Source organism: Oreochromis niloticus, linkage group LG20 (assembly GCF_001858045.2).
Source record: "Oreochromis niloticus isolate F11D_XX linkage group LG20, O_niloticus_UMD_NMBU, whole genome shotgun sequence".
NCBI lineage: Eukaryota > Metazoa > Chordata > Actinopteri > Cichliformes > Cichlidae > Oreochromis > Oreochromis niloticus.
The window spans coordinates 31,801,170-31,816,601 of record NC_031984.2 but is presented as its reverse complement, the minus strand read 5'-3'; the positions used below and the strand labels follow the sequence as shown (position 1 = coordinate 31,816,601).

General features: G+C 43.4%; 1 protein-coding gene across 2 annotated transcripts in view; it reads right to left on the bottom strand.

Annotated features, from left to right (window-relative positions):
- The window catches only part of bcl2l1 (BCL2 like 1), a 33,870-nt gene extending 18,872 nt beyond the window's left edge, over nucleotides 1-14,998 (bottom strand). Inside the window, exons 1-2 of one of the 2 annotated variants that reach the window (XM_003456961.5) lie at nucleotides 14,704-14,998; nucleotides 10,197-10,974 (exon numbers count right to left, since the gene is read on the bottom strand). In XM_003456961.5, the coding sequence (XP_003457009.1) occupies nucleotides 10,197-10,751 (555 nt within the window). In that variant the 5' untranslated portion in view covers nucleotides 10,752-10,974; nucleotides 14,704-14,998. Of the gene's footprint in view, nucleotides 1-10,196; nucleotides 10,975-13,572; nucleotides 13,904-14,703 lie in introns of those variants that run through there. The other variant, XM_005477939.4, reaches the window with a different exon arrangement.
- Between the last annotated feature and the right edge of the window lie 434 nt (nucleotides 14,999-15,432).

Sequence of the window (15,432 nt, the reverse complement as noted above, 5' to 3'; positions counted from 1 at the left end):
ACTGTGACATCAGTGGCAGTGTTTAAATTGGGGGGGGGTTAATGTACTGGATTATTTCCAAGCAGAAAAGGGAAGCAAGCAAGAAAAATGAGGAAATTAAATCATTAAAGCACCCTTTAGCCGTGACACTCGCTGGTGTTTGTGCCAGCTCTCTTGTATGTACTTTTCCTTCTCCTTTTGGTCCTTGGAGCTGACACTGTGTGTGCGTGTCTGTAAATGTGTGCACACGTGTTGAGCCGGCGGTGAGGCCATGAATTAAAGAAGAGATTAATGAGTCAGGACATGGAGGCTCAGACTCCAATCTGTTCCCTGCCCCACTCTGGGGGCCGTCTCTCTCCACAAAACCTCATTCTGTCAGCAGACGCATACACATACTGTACGTATACACTGCTGAGACCCAACAGGAAGGCCAAGGACTCAAGAACGTTTGTGTGTACGTCTGACAGAGAGAACGCAAGGTTGGCAGAGTGTAAAGGCAGAGAAGGAGGATGTAAGGGAAGCAAAGACGGCGTGGCAGGATGTCTTCGCTGATATAACCCACTGCCCTGTAGGCCATCACCCCACCCAGACAACACACCGTAACCCCGAGACCTGCCATCTGTCCGGAAGAGCTGGAAGAGACAGAAATCGAGGGAGGTAACAGACTGAGACGGAACGAAAAGACAAAAAAGGGAGTCAGGGGGTGGGAGAGAACTAAATAAGAGAAAAGGAAAGTAGAACACAAGAATAAGGGTGAAGCAGGCTGCAGGGGGGAAAAAAAGCTGATGAAAATGACTGGAAACAGAAAAATGGGAAACCCATGATGAGAAAATGTGGAGAGAGGAGAAAGTGGTGGCAGAGGCAGCTTTCCTTCAAACCGCACTTCCCATCACTTACTGTTCACTTTCAGAAAGTTTGCCTACATGAAAGAAACCTGGAGATGAATATCTCCAAGCCTCCAAGTTTTTGTTCCCTTTTATTTTTTTCCTCCTTTTTCTTTAATATTTCAGAGCCGATGCAGATATGGTTTTGTCTTTATTGCTTTAAGCCCCTGAGGCCATTCAAACAAACCTGTGATGAATACAATGACGATGGCCTTGATGCTCTTTATCATCATTTAGCCTTATATGAGATTGGGTGCCACATTACCATGAAATAGTCATCAACCCTCTCTATCTGTCCCTCAGCTCTCCCACTTTAATACATGCCACGAGTCTTGCTAATCCCATGATATGCCTCATAATCTCATCACAGATATGAGCGGAGAGAGGGAGAAATGGGAAAAAGGCAGTAAGAGAGGAGGGTGGTGAGGGATGAAATGCAATCAGAGAAGAGAGGGATGCAGGCAGATACTAGATCTATGTAAAGACATAAGATACATCCATGCATCTCTCTCTGTCTCTCTCTCTCATATACATATGTTTGACATAAGATGAAGAGTGGCCTACAAATTGAGGGGGCAAGCAGACAGCAGGAGAGGGGAGACTGGAGAGAAAGATGTAGGGAGAAGGGGGGTTTGCTTGTGACCTGATTTCCCCACTAAGCCACTCAGAAGTGGAGCAGCACGTAGAGCAACTGAATGTAGCATTTCCACCGAGCGCTGCAAATATCCAGCTGTTCTGCTCGTATGCACTCAAAGTGCAAGTGTAGAAACATTACGGTGCACACAGACTGCACCACATAGCCTGTTTAACCTATTGACCTACATGCATCTCATGCGCATCCTTGTCTTGCTGAGTCACAAGCCTCATATTCCTCTCTCTGTCTGCATTTGCCTCTCTACAAGTCCATGCTTCTTCATTCTGCCACCGTTTCGGGTGGGTGGGGGATGCGTGGGTAGTTGGAGACACACTACAGTGGCAGTCTGATGTCTACCAGTCTGGCAAAACTGCTCTAACAGCGAGGCGCGCCGCAGAGTGCTGGCAGTATAGACACACGCACACACACATCTATTACACAGCTGGATATCCGTCCTGTGTACATAAACAGCGTCTGGATATGGAACGCACAGATGCCTCGCTGCTGTGACACCAGTCTGGGTTTTGAAATCAGAGAGAGAAGACGTTGATGAAGAGAATCAGATGCAGTCTAGATGCAGCACGTGTATTCATTAGGAGCCTGTATTGATATCTCACTGCTGTGTTTTCCTGTGTGTGTGTTTGTGATGCTTCAGGGCCACAGGTCTCATCTTTCACATGACCAACTGATGTTCACACACAGACACACACACACAGACACACACACACAAACACAGCTGCTTAAAGACTAGCTCTTTCAGCTATTATAAAGCCATTTCATTAGGTATATCTGTTCAACTGCTTGTTAAGGCAAATACTTAAACCACCAATCACATAGCTTTTAAGAATCTAAACCAGAGTCCTTGATTGGTGGCTGTCGACTAGGTTTTCTGTTCTATTTTGATTTTTTCCCCAGCAAAATAAATGAATAAATCAAATCAAATCATTAGCAGATTGCTAATGTGACTCTGGAAATTTGAGGGCTGTGATGTAGATATGGTCCAGATGATCTACTGAAGTTCAAAGCAGGCTGCTCTGAGCTTTTTAGAAACTCCCGATCTACCAGGATTTTTCCACTCAACCATCTCTAGGCTTTACTGAGCACCTCTGGGATGTGATGGAATTGAAGACGTGCAGCTCACCTATCTGCAGGAACTCTGTGGCACTAGCATGTCAGCATTGAGCAAAATATCTGAGCAATGTTTTCAGCACCTTGTTGAATCTCTGCATGAAGAATTAAGACAGTTCTGAAGGCTTAGTACTAGCAAGGAGTAGCTAATGAAATAGCCACTGTGTGTGTATATAAAACTAATCAAAGAAGAATTTTCAAATACTTTCTTTTTCCTTAGTTAGACGATGACACAGTAGAAAGCCTGAAATTATCACTCTTCCACAAACTCGGGTAACTATCCATCAATACTCAGACACAATAGTTAACACAATAAGCCTTAGCAATGGTACAGCCCAGGTTTGGATTTAAACAATAACAAAGCAAGAAAACGTCCATAAAAGATGACTTTTTGAATGATTTGTTTCTCGTATGAAGTTCTTTTTGTGAATCTCACATTTTAAGCTGATGAAAAAGAGTCTTTGGTCAACAAGAAACTTCTAGAGGAAGTAAAAGTCTTTCCATAGTTGAACCCGGGGAGTGTTTATTACCAGCTGCCCGCCTGACTGGGGTGTTGGCTGATTGTTGGCTTCGGCTCCCCCATTGTGCTCTAAAATGTAAGATTAGATATAAAATCATCCAGATTTCAATTACTGACCAAAATCATTTTGCTTTTCGCCCCCCCTCCCAAACATGGGTACCACAACAACACAGGAATAGCTCCTCCATGTCCTTATTCTTCAAGTAGAACCCCCCAACCCCCCCCCAACCCCCCCCACCCCACCCCCACCCCCCACTTCACACACACACACAAACAAAAGCGCCAGACAACTTTAAAAAACACACAACTGGTCCCTGTCTGATGTTCCTGTCATGGAGCTGGTGGCGCCTGAATCATACAATCTGTTTGCTGCCATCCTCAAGCTGTGATTCTGACACCCACCATTGACTACGAGCATGCGGGCTAACACACACGTCCAGTGTCACAGATCATGAAAAACTAATGCGCGAGCTTTAACGTATGCACACAGAAACAATAGAGACATGTCCACGGGTGAGCAGCTACATTCAGAGATCAATCTGCATAGAGCCGCCCACTGCAAAAAGCCAGTTATTGATGCCGGTCGAACAAAAGTGCCCGCCATTGATCCAGGGCAAAAAAAAAAAACAAGGGGGTGGGGTGGGTGTCTGTGTGTGTCACAAGTCAAAGAATGTGACAATGACAAAGTTGCTTTCATATCAGCGCAGGCTTTGTCTGCGATGCCACGCCGCACCTGTGGGTGCAACTAAAAAGCCAGTAAAGCCCATTTTCCTCTGTGTTTGTGTCTATGTGGCCACAGGTCCTTTGTCTGAGGTAGTCACATGACCAGTCTGACTTGGCGCCGTCCCCTCCCCTCTGCAGTGCGCCACCATACAATAAAAACGATACGATATATGAGGCAACAACCACCCACGCTACACGTGTGCTTACAAACAAACACCCTATCAGTCCCTGGAAACTTTGCTTCGTGAGCAGAACGTCGTCCTTAATGCAAAAAACAAAGAAAGCGTCACAAAAATATTAAAACGTGTCTCTTAATTGGCCGCATGTGAGCCATAGTGATAAAGCGGAGAGGAGGAGGAGGAGGATGATGTGGAGGGAGATGTTAAAGAAGAAGGAAGATGAAGGGATGGTGGCAGCTGCGTGGGAGGGGGTGGGAGTGAGTCGGGATCAAGTGGGAGGGAATCGATAGTGTTGATGATGATGTTACGGGTGATGTGGAGGAAGAGCACCGGAACACGGGTGCGCAGGGTTAATGGCGAGATTGACAAGGTTTGCGGCAACGTGCGAGCTGTAACATGTTTAGCTGCTGTGGTCTTTGGACTGGACGTAGCTGGGTGACGAGGAGGAGAGAAAGGAGTGAAAAGGAGGACAAAAAGGGGAGGAAGGGCACAGATTGAAAAATATGGCACAAAAAAAAATAAAATCAATTGTCGTAAGGAGCTGTGCATTTAAAGGAGAACGAAGGACACAGGAGGGAAACAGAGGGAGAGTATAGATACTCAAGGTTGGAAGGGGGGGTGGTGGTGGGGGTAGATGAGAGGTTGGGGGGTTTTGAAGCAGCCAGCTTAGGTCCCAAGGGTGCGATTTCCTGCTCCACTACATTAGGACAGTCTGACAGACGACTCTGTGGATCTAACTGCGTATCCTATGTGCATGTTAATTACAGAGAGAGAGACCGAGGGTTAAGTAAGTCTGCAGAGGAGAGAGCAGCACAAAGGCAACTCAGGTGTTTCCCTAGTCAAAACAAGTCAATGCGCTTACCTTCTGTGGACCCTTAATTACAGCCTCGGTATCTAACCACTCTACAACAGCCTACATTCATAATCACATACATCAACACAGTGTGTGTGTGATTAACAATCTCTCATGAAGAGGTCGAAAAAAGGAAAAAAACACAACAACGTCTTGACTGTCTGTAGGTTTCGGGACAATCCCACCACGTACAGAGGAACTTCTGCACAGGAATATCCTTCTTGTAACTCCCAGCTATTTCTGCTTTTGTATTCAGAAGGCCACTTTTATAATAACAAACAAACTGTAAGAAAGTCAGTTTGTTTGTTTTAGTGCCAAAATCTGATAGCATTGTTTAAAAAATTAAAAGAAAAAGAATTCTAACCCTACAACTAGAAATAATTACATAAACACTTCAGGACAAAGAAAAGCTGACTGAAATTACTTGAGGACCTTTTCTGAATATTTCGGGCAGCTCTGACAGAAAATTGAGAAAAGAGATAGTTCAGAATAGTTTTTTGTCATAAAGCATGCAGTTTATTATCTGTCGTTTGCTTCCAAAGGTCGACATTTTATTACATTTTCTTTTATGTTCTGTTTGTTTTTGTTTTTTTTGCTTTCTTTGTGCTGCTTAAAATAAGTGAATATATAGCTGCCAGAAATTTTTTAAAACAAATGGGTGCCAACGTTTCAAAAGTCACCTACCATCAGCTCATTGTGGAGGGAGTAATATACTGAATGTAATACTACACATTTGTGGCAAAAAACTTCTACAGTAACTGTAAGAATTGTAACAGTGTATAACTGTTTTTGTCCAATTACAGAGCTTTACAACACTGAGGTTACACGTTACATCAGGCTGGAGATACAAACTAGGTTCTTGTTAGCAGGATCTGATGAGGTTTGTTCACAATAAGAAAAGCCACACTTTCATTTAAGTGCGAGTGAAAAACGTGGCATATAGTGTACACAGCCATACGTGGCTGATGCGATTAAAAAAAGAAAAAGCAAAGCTGAAGTAAGGATTTCACTGCTCATTTTTCTTATAGTTAACTTTTCCTTGACCTTAGCAAAAACGTCAAAAGTACAAAGCACAACAACTGGACTAATGGGCTCCTTTTTTTTTCTGTTTCCTTAGTTTCTCTGCATACACCCCCACCCGACCCATCCAGCTCCAGCCAAGCATCCCCAGACTGTGGCAGCATGGTTCTTCTAAATGAGTTTAGGCTTTATTAGTCTGTCAGAGAGGAAAAAAAAAGAAAGAAAAAAAAAAAAAACATTGTTTCCCCCAGTAGCAGGTTGAGATATTATTCATCTATAATTGGTAATAACCCTGTACCCCCACCCTGAGGCGGCTCAATCTCCACTGAGTAATCACTGCCACTGCCTGCTCTGCTGGAAACAGCATTATTAGGTCGATAGCACTGTCTCTACTGCTGCTGTCTGCCAAGGAGGTTTATTATCAGACAATATATGGCTCTGCTCCTGTTGTTCTTTAAAAACCACAAGCTGTGGCTGAACGGATTTATCTCACACGCTGAGCTACCATTAAATATCGCGGCGTCCTGGACAGAGGAGGCTCCAAAATAAGCTCCGGCGGGATCATTTAGGCTGAGGCTTTATCAGCTTTTATGACAGCGACACTTGATCAAAACACCATTCACTTTACAATATTTAAACTGGCACCTCGGCTGATTCCACCAGGTCAAAACAATGTCGCACGTTTTCTTTGCAATCAATGTTTTAAAAAGCAGCGATTCAGATTCTCACACTTCAGTCTATAAAATTACTACTTCTTATTTCTCAGAACCAAAGCTGAAGATATCATTATTTTATTTATTCACTTTTTTAAGCAAAAGGAACAATTCTTGCCAAGATTTCTCTCTAATGATGGTGGAGTGTTTAATTTTCACATGTGTGACATCTCATTTATTTCAAAATGTGTCAGGTTTCTATATTAACTTGTGGTTTTACAATTTTCTGAGAGCTACCCTCCTTTGCACGCCAACTTGGTTTGTCCTGCTCAAAATGGGCTTGACACGGTGTCTGTGGTCATAGCCATGATTAGTCTGCACATAACTTGTGTTACCTAACATAGCACAAAACTGGACATTACATAGATGGATTGAAAAAAAGCATTAAAGCTTGAGTGACTAAAATCCAACTTGAAATTGACAATACTTTACTTTAAAACACTCCTGGGTTTGTTGTCACAAAATTTTTATATGCAGTAAAAACCCTGCTTAACAGCTCTCTGTCACCCGTCTGAATTAGCTGGCGTTTAATGTATTTTATGCAGAAGAGTCCAACGACTGATCAGAAATCCCCTTTCATGGGAGTGCATACGTAGCCTGATAAAGAAATCTTGGGTGATAAAAAAAAAACCCTTATCACTGATAAGAGACAGGCTATACTGAACTTTCTTTGTAGTAGCACTACTGATATTTAAGTCATGAGTATTTTTCTTGGAAAAAAACTGAAACAATCTAACTGTGTAAATCATAGACCATCCATAAAACTGTGCTGCATTTCTGCACAGTACTACTGGAAAACAAGCTGCTTTGATAATAAGTGTTTAGTCTTATGAATACGAGACTGTTTCTGAAGCTTTAAAACCTGCTGTAAATTCCCAACTTTTGGGAAACTACCCTGAGCCGTTCGGTTCTTCCCAAACAGTAAAAACTTGCAATAATAAGATGATGAGACAGACTGATTGCTGAGTGAAACAGAGACAGTGACCTTGCTGCTGCTTAGGGCGGACTAATATTTCATCAGCTAACACTAAAGGCACACCTGCCTCACAGCTATGCCCACATCTGCCAACGGTTTTGTGCTTCATCCCTGTGAGGAGGCGTCAGGGGAGGAAAGGAAGAAAAGAGGGAAATGAAAGACCGAAAAAAAAAAGAACAACAACAAAGTCTCGTGTGGGTTTTACTCAGAGACTCTGGTGCGTTTCAGGGAAAGTGTAGGCTGTCTTTGAACAGACAAACCCACAAAAAGAAGGCAATGACACTGTGACAAAGGGAGGGGGGAGGCACAAAAGATAGAACTGCAGTGGTAAACCACCTCCTGAAGTTTGTTTTAGTATGAATACCTCGACTCAAAGTGTGTCAGCTCACGAGCAACTTACACAGGACACATGTCATAAGCTGCTCTTCTTCCCCTTAAACGAGCCAGTGGAGTTACCATTATTAAAGTGACTTATAGAAATGGAAGATTTGTGGGGGGGGGGGGGGGGGGGGCAGAGGGAAGGAAGTGGCATCATGTGCTCAACATCAGGCAGAAGTGAAACCGTGCTAGCAGACGATATCCATTGAACATTTCAGATGAAGTCATTCATATCTCCGAGTCTAGGTTACACTGACATGCAGGCCACTAACCGCAAGCTTCTATCTTCAGCATCTTAACTAATTAGTCTAACTTGTTGCTAAGCAAAATGCCTTTGTGTTTGAGAGTGTGAGCGTGGGGTGCCTGGATCATTTCAAATATGAGATCATGGAGATCATGACATATGTGTTGATAAGACTGTGATGACAACACTGAAAACATCCATTTGTGGTCAGAATGTGAAAATCAGATGAAGCATCAGATTAACCTGTAAGCTCTCAGCTCATCTATCGTCACCATAAACATCTAACAGGTACCGAGTAGCCACTAACACTTGTTTACATATTTGGAGAAAAGCAGTTATTAATAGTGATCACACTTAGAGGTTGTACAAGTTTAGGAGACAGTAGTCATTAACTAATGTCCAAGTGGTTACTGTGACATTTAGCTATAGATACAAGAACATTAATGTTTCCATGACTGAGTTTGGCTATAATAACTGTCAAACAAAATCGGATATTGCGACATTATAGCAGTTCAGTCTGACAGGGAACAAGAATTGAGTGTGGAAAACTTCATAGCACTCCATCTAGAAGCTAATGAGATATTGTGCCACACCACGTGGCTACAAACAAAAACAAAACAAAAAAAGGTGTCATTTTGAGCTCAGACCTACAGGTGCTTTGTCATTAGATAGCTCAGCAGATAGTCAAGTAAATGCATTATTAGCATTTAAAAGTAGCAAAGCTTTGCTCTTACGAATCAGATCCTTGTCAGTTGCTTCCATAACCTGACACCACTTGGTAAGGTGGTGAAAGAAATGCATATTTTAACATCTACAGTATAAACAGCAGAGCAATGATCTTTCATGTTGGTTTTTTTGGAAGCTTTTCAGCCACAGGGATGTTGGTTTTTATAGAGTCGACCTTCGACCTGGTGTTATAGAGCGCTGGTATAAATATAACCAGCCCCTCTTCTCCTGCTCTATTACATACCATCAAATAGCTGGGACAAAGGGAAAGAGCTGACCTTATCTGTCCTCAAAGTGTGCACAAGCACACACAAACACACGCTGGTACTGTCCGTACCAGTGTGGCTGACTTTAAAACTAACCCGAGGAGGAGGGGGAAAAAAAAAAACCCTGAGCTTTCATCTGTATGCAGCTGCCTCGGTGAAAGACAACTGAAGAAAAAAAACTGCACAGATAAAATGATCAGAGAGTGGAAGAAGGAAAAAGAAAACAAAAAAACAAAGCACAGAGGCGATCAACTGACCAGAGCAAAACAAAGGGCTATCTGTAAAAGCCCTGGACTTTATCCTGCCCTGTGATGACAGAACTTCGATCCCCAGGCAGGCTGCAGGAGACTCCCAGAACCCTGATTTAGGTTGTTAAGCTCCCACTTCGATTCAGCTCATTGAACAGCGTGATGCTGATCAATTAGAGAACAGCTGAACTAGCTGCTGACCACACAGGCACTCTTGTTTTTACTGCTTTTAAAGACAAATGTTTCTTGAAGCCAGATGTGTTCCAATTTCCATCTTCATCACATCTAATCTCAAGTCTCTTCTTGGCGGGTTATGGAGCCAGCCACTGTCTCATGTCGACTTGTTAGATTACCGAGACACAAAAAACGATCCTCTAGAGGTCAAGCCACGCAGGCAGGAAAGCCTCACAACTAACACAATGGAGCAAATCTGCTCTTGACAGGGAAACGGCACATATGATCAAAAACACCGCTATCACTATAGCAACAAAAGCAGGCGCACTTCCAGAAGTAGATGGGAAAAGTAAGGGCAGGTTTTAAACTTATTTTCCACCTGACTGCTGCCAGCTGTGGGTGCATAGTAAAAGTGGCAGCAAGGAAATTTTCCATGCTGGCGACCTGAGCTTACCTTGCCTGTGTAATTAAAGGCCACAATGTTAAAGAGCCCTTTTATGAAAGAGGCTATACAAGCAAACGGCGTGTGCGCTTCTGTGTGTGTGACTCACCCATCCTCCTTGGCTCTGGATCCAGGGCTGAATGTGGTTGTCTAGGTAGACGGTCATCCACTCTACGATCCTGCCCACCAAGGGGCTCATCTCCTTCTCGACGCACTCAACACACAGTGCCCCGCCGAACGCAAAAAGCCCTACGATGCGGCCCCAGTTGACGCCGTCCCGGAACACCTCGTCCATCACGTTCTCAAAGCTTTGGTAGGCCGTGGCCGGCGTGATGTGCAGCTGGCTGTGAAGGTCGCTGAAGGCACGAGCGTATCGCAGCTCGAACTCATTGGCCGTGTCCCGGAGCGCCTCCTTCACTGCGTCGAGGTCCGTCGTTGATGGCGGCTGCTGCTGCCGCTGCGGGGATGCCGGAGGGGTCCCGGGACTCGTGCCATTAAAAGTCCCATTGGCGTGTGTGTCTATTCGCTGTTCCTCATCCAACCCCGCCGCCCCCCCATCAGTCCTGTTCAAAGGCTCGTTGAGTACTATGTGGTTGAGAGGATAGTTTCTCTGGGAGAGTTTATACCTTATGTAGAAAAGCACCAGTTCTCTGTTTTGAGACATTTTGTATTTAAATGTGCTTTTTTTGTTTTCCCCTCCTCTTTGCTCCGGCTCTTCTCTCTGCTCCGCTTGTGGTCAAGCTTCGCTGTGTTAGAGTGTACACACACTGCGCCAGGCTTTTTCTTTTCCTCCCGTTTTCTCTGTTCAGACCACCATGGTCAGCTGATATCCACGGGACACTTGGGGGGTGAAAACCAAACCTACACAAGGCTGCACGGCTCAGGCCCTGCAGAGACACAACGATGAAAGGTCAAAGTCTGGATTGCTTATATCCAGGATTACGTCTGTGTGTGTGTGTGTGTGTGTGTGTGTGTGTGAGAGACTGTATAAGGAGAGTGGAGAGCGTAGGGACGACTGTGAACCTTCAAATTAAATTTGGACAGGTAGGGTCAAAGTGCGTCTCTCTAATTGGGCTGTTACATATGAAGCAGATGGGATGATATTAATGAGACGACAGCAGAGAGAATGTGTGTGTACACACGCGCGTGTGTGTGTTTGTGTGTCAGAGAGAGAAAGAGAGAGACAAAGTGAAAGGAGGCGTGAGGAAGGTGAAGACAGTCTGGCTTGAAGCTCCACATAGACATCCTAATCAGTGACCTCTGACCTCTGAGGGAAGCTTTCACTCCGTTATTCTCTCGCTCACACACGTGCCCTTAAATCTCCACACAAAACTGACTCTGTCATATTTCCAGCCTCCTCCTCATTACTGGCGTTGGAGGTTGCAGAAGTATTAACGACGCATATATATGAGCTTGCATTATGGGCCCGTCTGACAGCTTTAGCATGAACGTGTGGTGACAGTGTTGAACTGCAAAATAAAAAGTGGTAATAAAAACTGTATAGGAGATGCTGTGCTGCCACTCTCAGCTAGCAGGTTTGTTCTCATCAAGTTAACTTAAGTTTATGTTTCAGCGGCTGACTAAAAACAGCCTGAGTGTTGTTAAATATACAAAATGTCATGAACTTCCTCTGAACTCAAATTCTGGAAATCTATTAGCAAACACATGCAGCAATAACCTGAGTAATTTGGTCCTTTTAACCAGTGATGTATCAGACTGCTGTTACTTCAAACATTCTGCTCAGATAGGTCACGCACAGGTCAAACACATGTTTGGTAACTTTGTCAGCGAAGAAATGTTTAAAACATGTGAACTACCACCGAGGAGAAAGGTCAGCATACCGAACAGGTACGCACCCACAGATCAGATTCATATTTGAATTGGCCTTGTTGACTCATATCAGTTCACAGATATCAATATCGATACTTATCTTTAGCTGACAAACCTTAAAATATGCGTTTTGTTGTTGTTGTTTTTTTTATGTTAACGTTAAGTTTAAAAATTAAGATAAATTAATTTGTGTTTCTGGAGCAAAATGCAAGAACAAAATTACAATAACAACAACAAAATATCTGTATTAGCTATCAGCCAAATTTTTATTTTAAACATTAGTATCAACCATAACAAAGAGTAACATCCCCCCCCCAAAAAAAACAATAAAGAAGAAGCAGCTTAATATGATTAGAACGTCCATAGTTAGGATGAAATCAACATCTGGTTCTATCAAATCAAATGTTTTCCAGTTAACATTTTAGGCAAAACCGATTTTTTAATGTTTCCAGCAACAATAATGTGACTAATGGATGTTTTATTATTCACATGTATAACAGAAATTTGAATATATCTGGAGTTGTTCCAAATAAAAACATGTAATTTGGGTTGTGGGAAATACAGCCTGACAAGGATATATATCAGCTTTTTTGTCAGGTTATATTAACAGAAGTAAATAAATAAATCACAATTCATATGTGAACAAGAAAGTCTGTGGAGAAAAGCTCCTGCACCCTCAGTTATTACTTTCACATCCCTGACAGCAGCCTAATAACGTTAGCGATGTTCAGTAATACAAACTGCTTTATTAATCATTTCCGTTCCCTTCCTGAAGCCTCTAAATTGAGTTTAGGTCCCTGAAACAAAGACTCTGTGAGAGCAGTTGACTGCCCAGCCCCTTCTGTAATGTGCTGTCACCATACCATACTCACTGGTACACACAAAAAGACGTGGGAGGGATGTGACCCGCCGGTGATCCCAAACTGTCTGCTTATCGTGAGGGAGCCTGACCTTTCCTGTAGCAATACTGACATTTACGTTGATACGTGGCGGAACCTAATAATCAGGGTGCCCGACCGCTGGGAGGGAGTTCCATGCAAATAGCGCTGGTGACATTACATAATACAATATATTCCTAACAGCACAATAGAAGCACGATACAGTGTCAGCTGGCTCCGAGCTATGGCAGAAGCAAACTGCCCCCCCCGACAAAAAAACTCACTCAAATACACCCAGCTGACTACTTAGTCCGCATTTGGGTGGTAAAAGTAACAGAAAGAGACCGTTACAGCACATAAAGACCCACAAGGCAGCAGTGTTTACAATGGCCACATGGTCCCCAGCTACCTACACGTGGCTCGGGTTTTAATGGGCCAGCACTGATGTAAACACCACACAGCTCCTCAAGGAATACCAGCGAATCGCGACCAAATGTAGCGCCTGAACGCGACATTAACTCAAACATTAACTTGGTTCACTTAAACTGGAGTCTCTGCTGATGTTTTTTACGGTGGAATTTAAACTGTCCTTTTACACATTAACCAGCCAGAGCAGTGTTGAAACATGCTACTCCCTCTGGTGGCGCACTTAAAGCTTGTGTCAGCTCCCCCACCGTCAGGATATTGATGTATATTTAATTTTTTATTATTAAGTGGCGTTTTAACACCGTCAAAAATATAAATATAAGGATTAAAGGTCATTCCCGAGTGTCTTACCAGCAACTCTTGATATCAAACCCGGGGGGGGAGTGCTTTTCTCCGTACACGGATCCTCTCGGTGAAAACGTCCCGAATCTGTCAGACAACCCCGTCTGTCGCTTTACGTGTACAAAAGCTGTCAGAACACAAGATAGGTACTTTGTGCTCAGGACTGTATTTGCACGTATCCTCCTACGTCCCCCTCCTCTCTTTGCATGGACAGCCCTCCCCCCCGATTGCGTAACACCGACGCTTTTATGGATGCCTCGTTCACGATCGTGTCGAAAATTCTCGTACGTGCACGACTTAAAAACAGTACATATATGATATTACTCGCTCCAGTAACCTCTTAGAGATAATTCAAGCGTTAGATATTTTAAAATTTAACAGCTAACAACTCGTTAGAAAGATCGATACAATTTATTACATTTTTCAATTCGATTCAATTGAAAGGGACGTTTCTTTGCACTGTCACCGGTTATTCACAATGTATCTGCCTTAACGCGTTTAGCACAATAAATTACATATACATAACAAACCTGAAGTACCGGTTTTCACCGTAGTTTAAATAAACTCCACTCTGTCTCTGTATTCCACACACATTTTGATATTTCTAATGAAAACTGTAGGGGATCCCTTGAACGCAACACAATTCCATTCCAAGACCTTTAATCGCATCTCGTTAGAAAAATGCCACTTTGCGACAACACCCTGCTTTATATAGACGACACCACCCCCGCAATTAGCATTGCAACACTAAAATTCCTAAGTAAGCCATTATGACAGAGACTGCTCCGCCTGTACTAACGCGGCTGTAGTCAGCTTGTGAACATGGCTGTCACTGTCATATACATGTAGTCGCACATTCGCAGACTGCAAGATTGAAAAACATACATTTTCCGAGGCAAAACCTTTTACTACAATGAACACTTATAGTTTGCACAAAGCAGAATTACATTTTGACCCCGAAAGCTTTGGGGAGGGAACGAAAGTATCGCTGCGCGTTTTTTCCCTAATCTGTCGACCTCTTTCCTCTCGCAGGATTCAGATAGGAAAATCCACCCTCTGCCATTCCTCCTCACGTTATTTCACCGACGCCATCAGCACAGGGATCAGAATTACACTTGTACATCGAGCAGAAACTCTTACTTGTAGGGTGGTCTTCATATAATCATGTCTGGTGGCTCACAATCCAAACCCCGGCTGGATCAACCCTATCCGTCATTGCTGGCCCGTCTTGCGGAGGAGGTCTAGCTCAGCTACTGGTTACCGCAGATCCGCCCACAGCTACGCTTTCTACGTAACCAACCGGTGCCAGTCAAGCCTCACTGCAACTAGCGGGATCATTGCTTTTTTCTAACGTCAACACTCCGCCACAAATGCATTAACGGAGCTGTGCCAGTGTCGCTGAGATTTTCGGGTTGTTTCCCAGCGTGAACTACGGGCTAGCCAAGGCTAGCTTGTATGAAGCCCCAGCTAACGCTAGCCGGCTAATATTAGCGCTAACTTGCTAAAAGTGCGCTAGTTGTAATGCTGAAGCGTCACATCTGACACACAGACATAAATTATTTAAGTCGACCATTGATGGCAACTATGACACACTTCATCGTTTACATATTAACTTTAAGGTTTATTTCTTTTTACTTTGTTTTTTTTGTTTTTGTTTGTTTTTTTTCATAAAAGGGCCCATGTAGCAGCTGTTTGGCATCTTTACACTTTAGATAACAAAAGACGTGAGGTCTCCATAGTAACCTTTGTTACCCCAAACCCTAGCACGCTTCAAGGTGACTACCAGTTTGATTGCAGTGCCACCCTGTGGACATCTTGATATACCCACACGCTTCTACATTTTAAAACATTTAGAGAGTTTAAATTGGC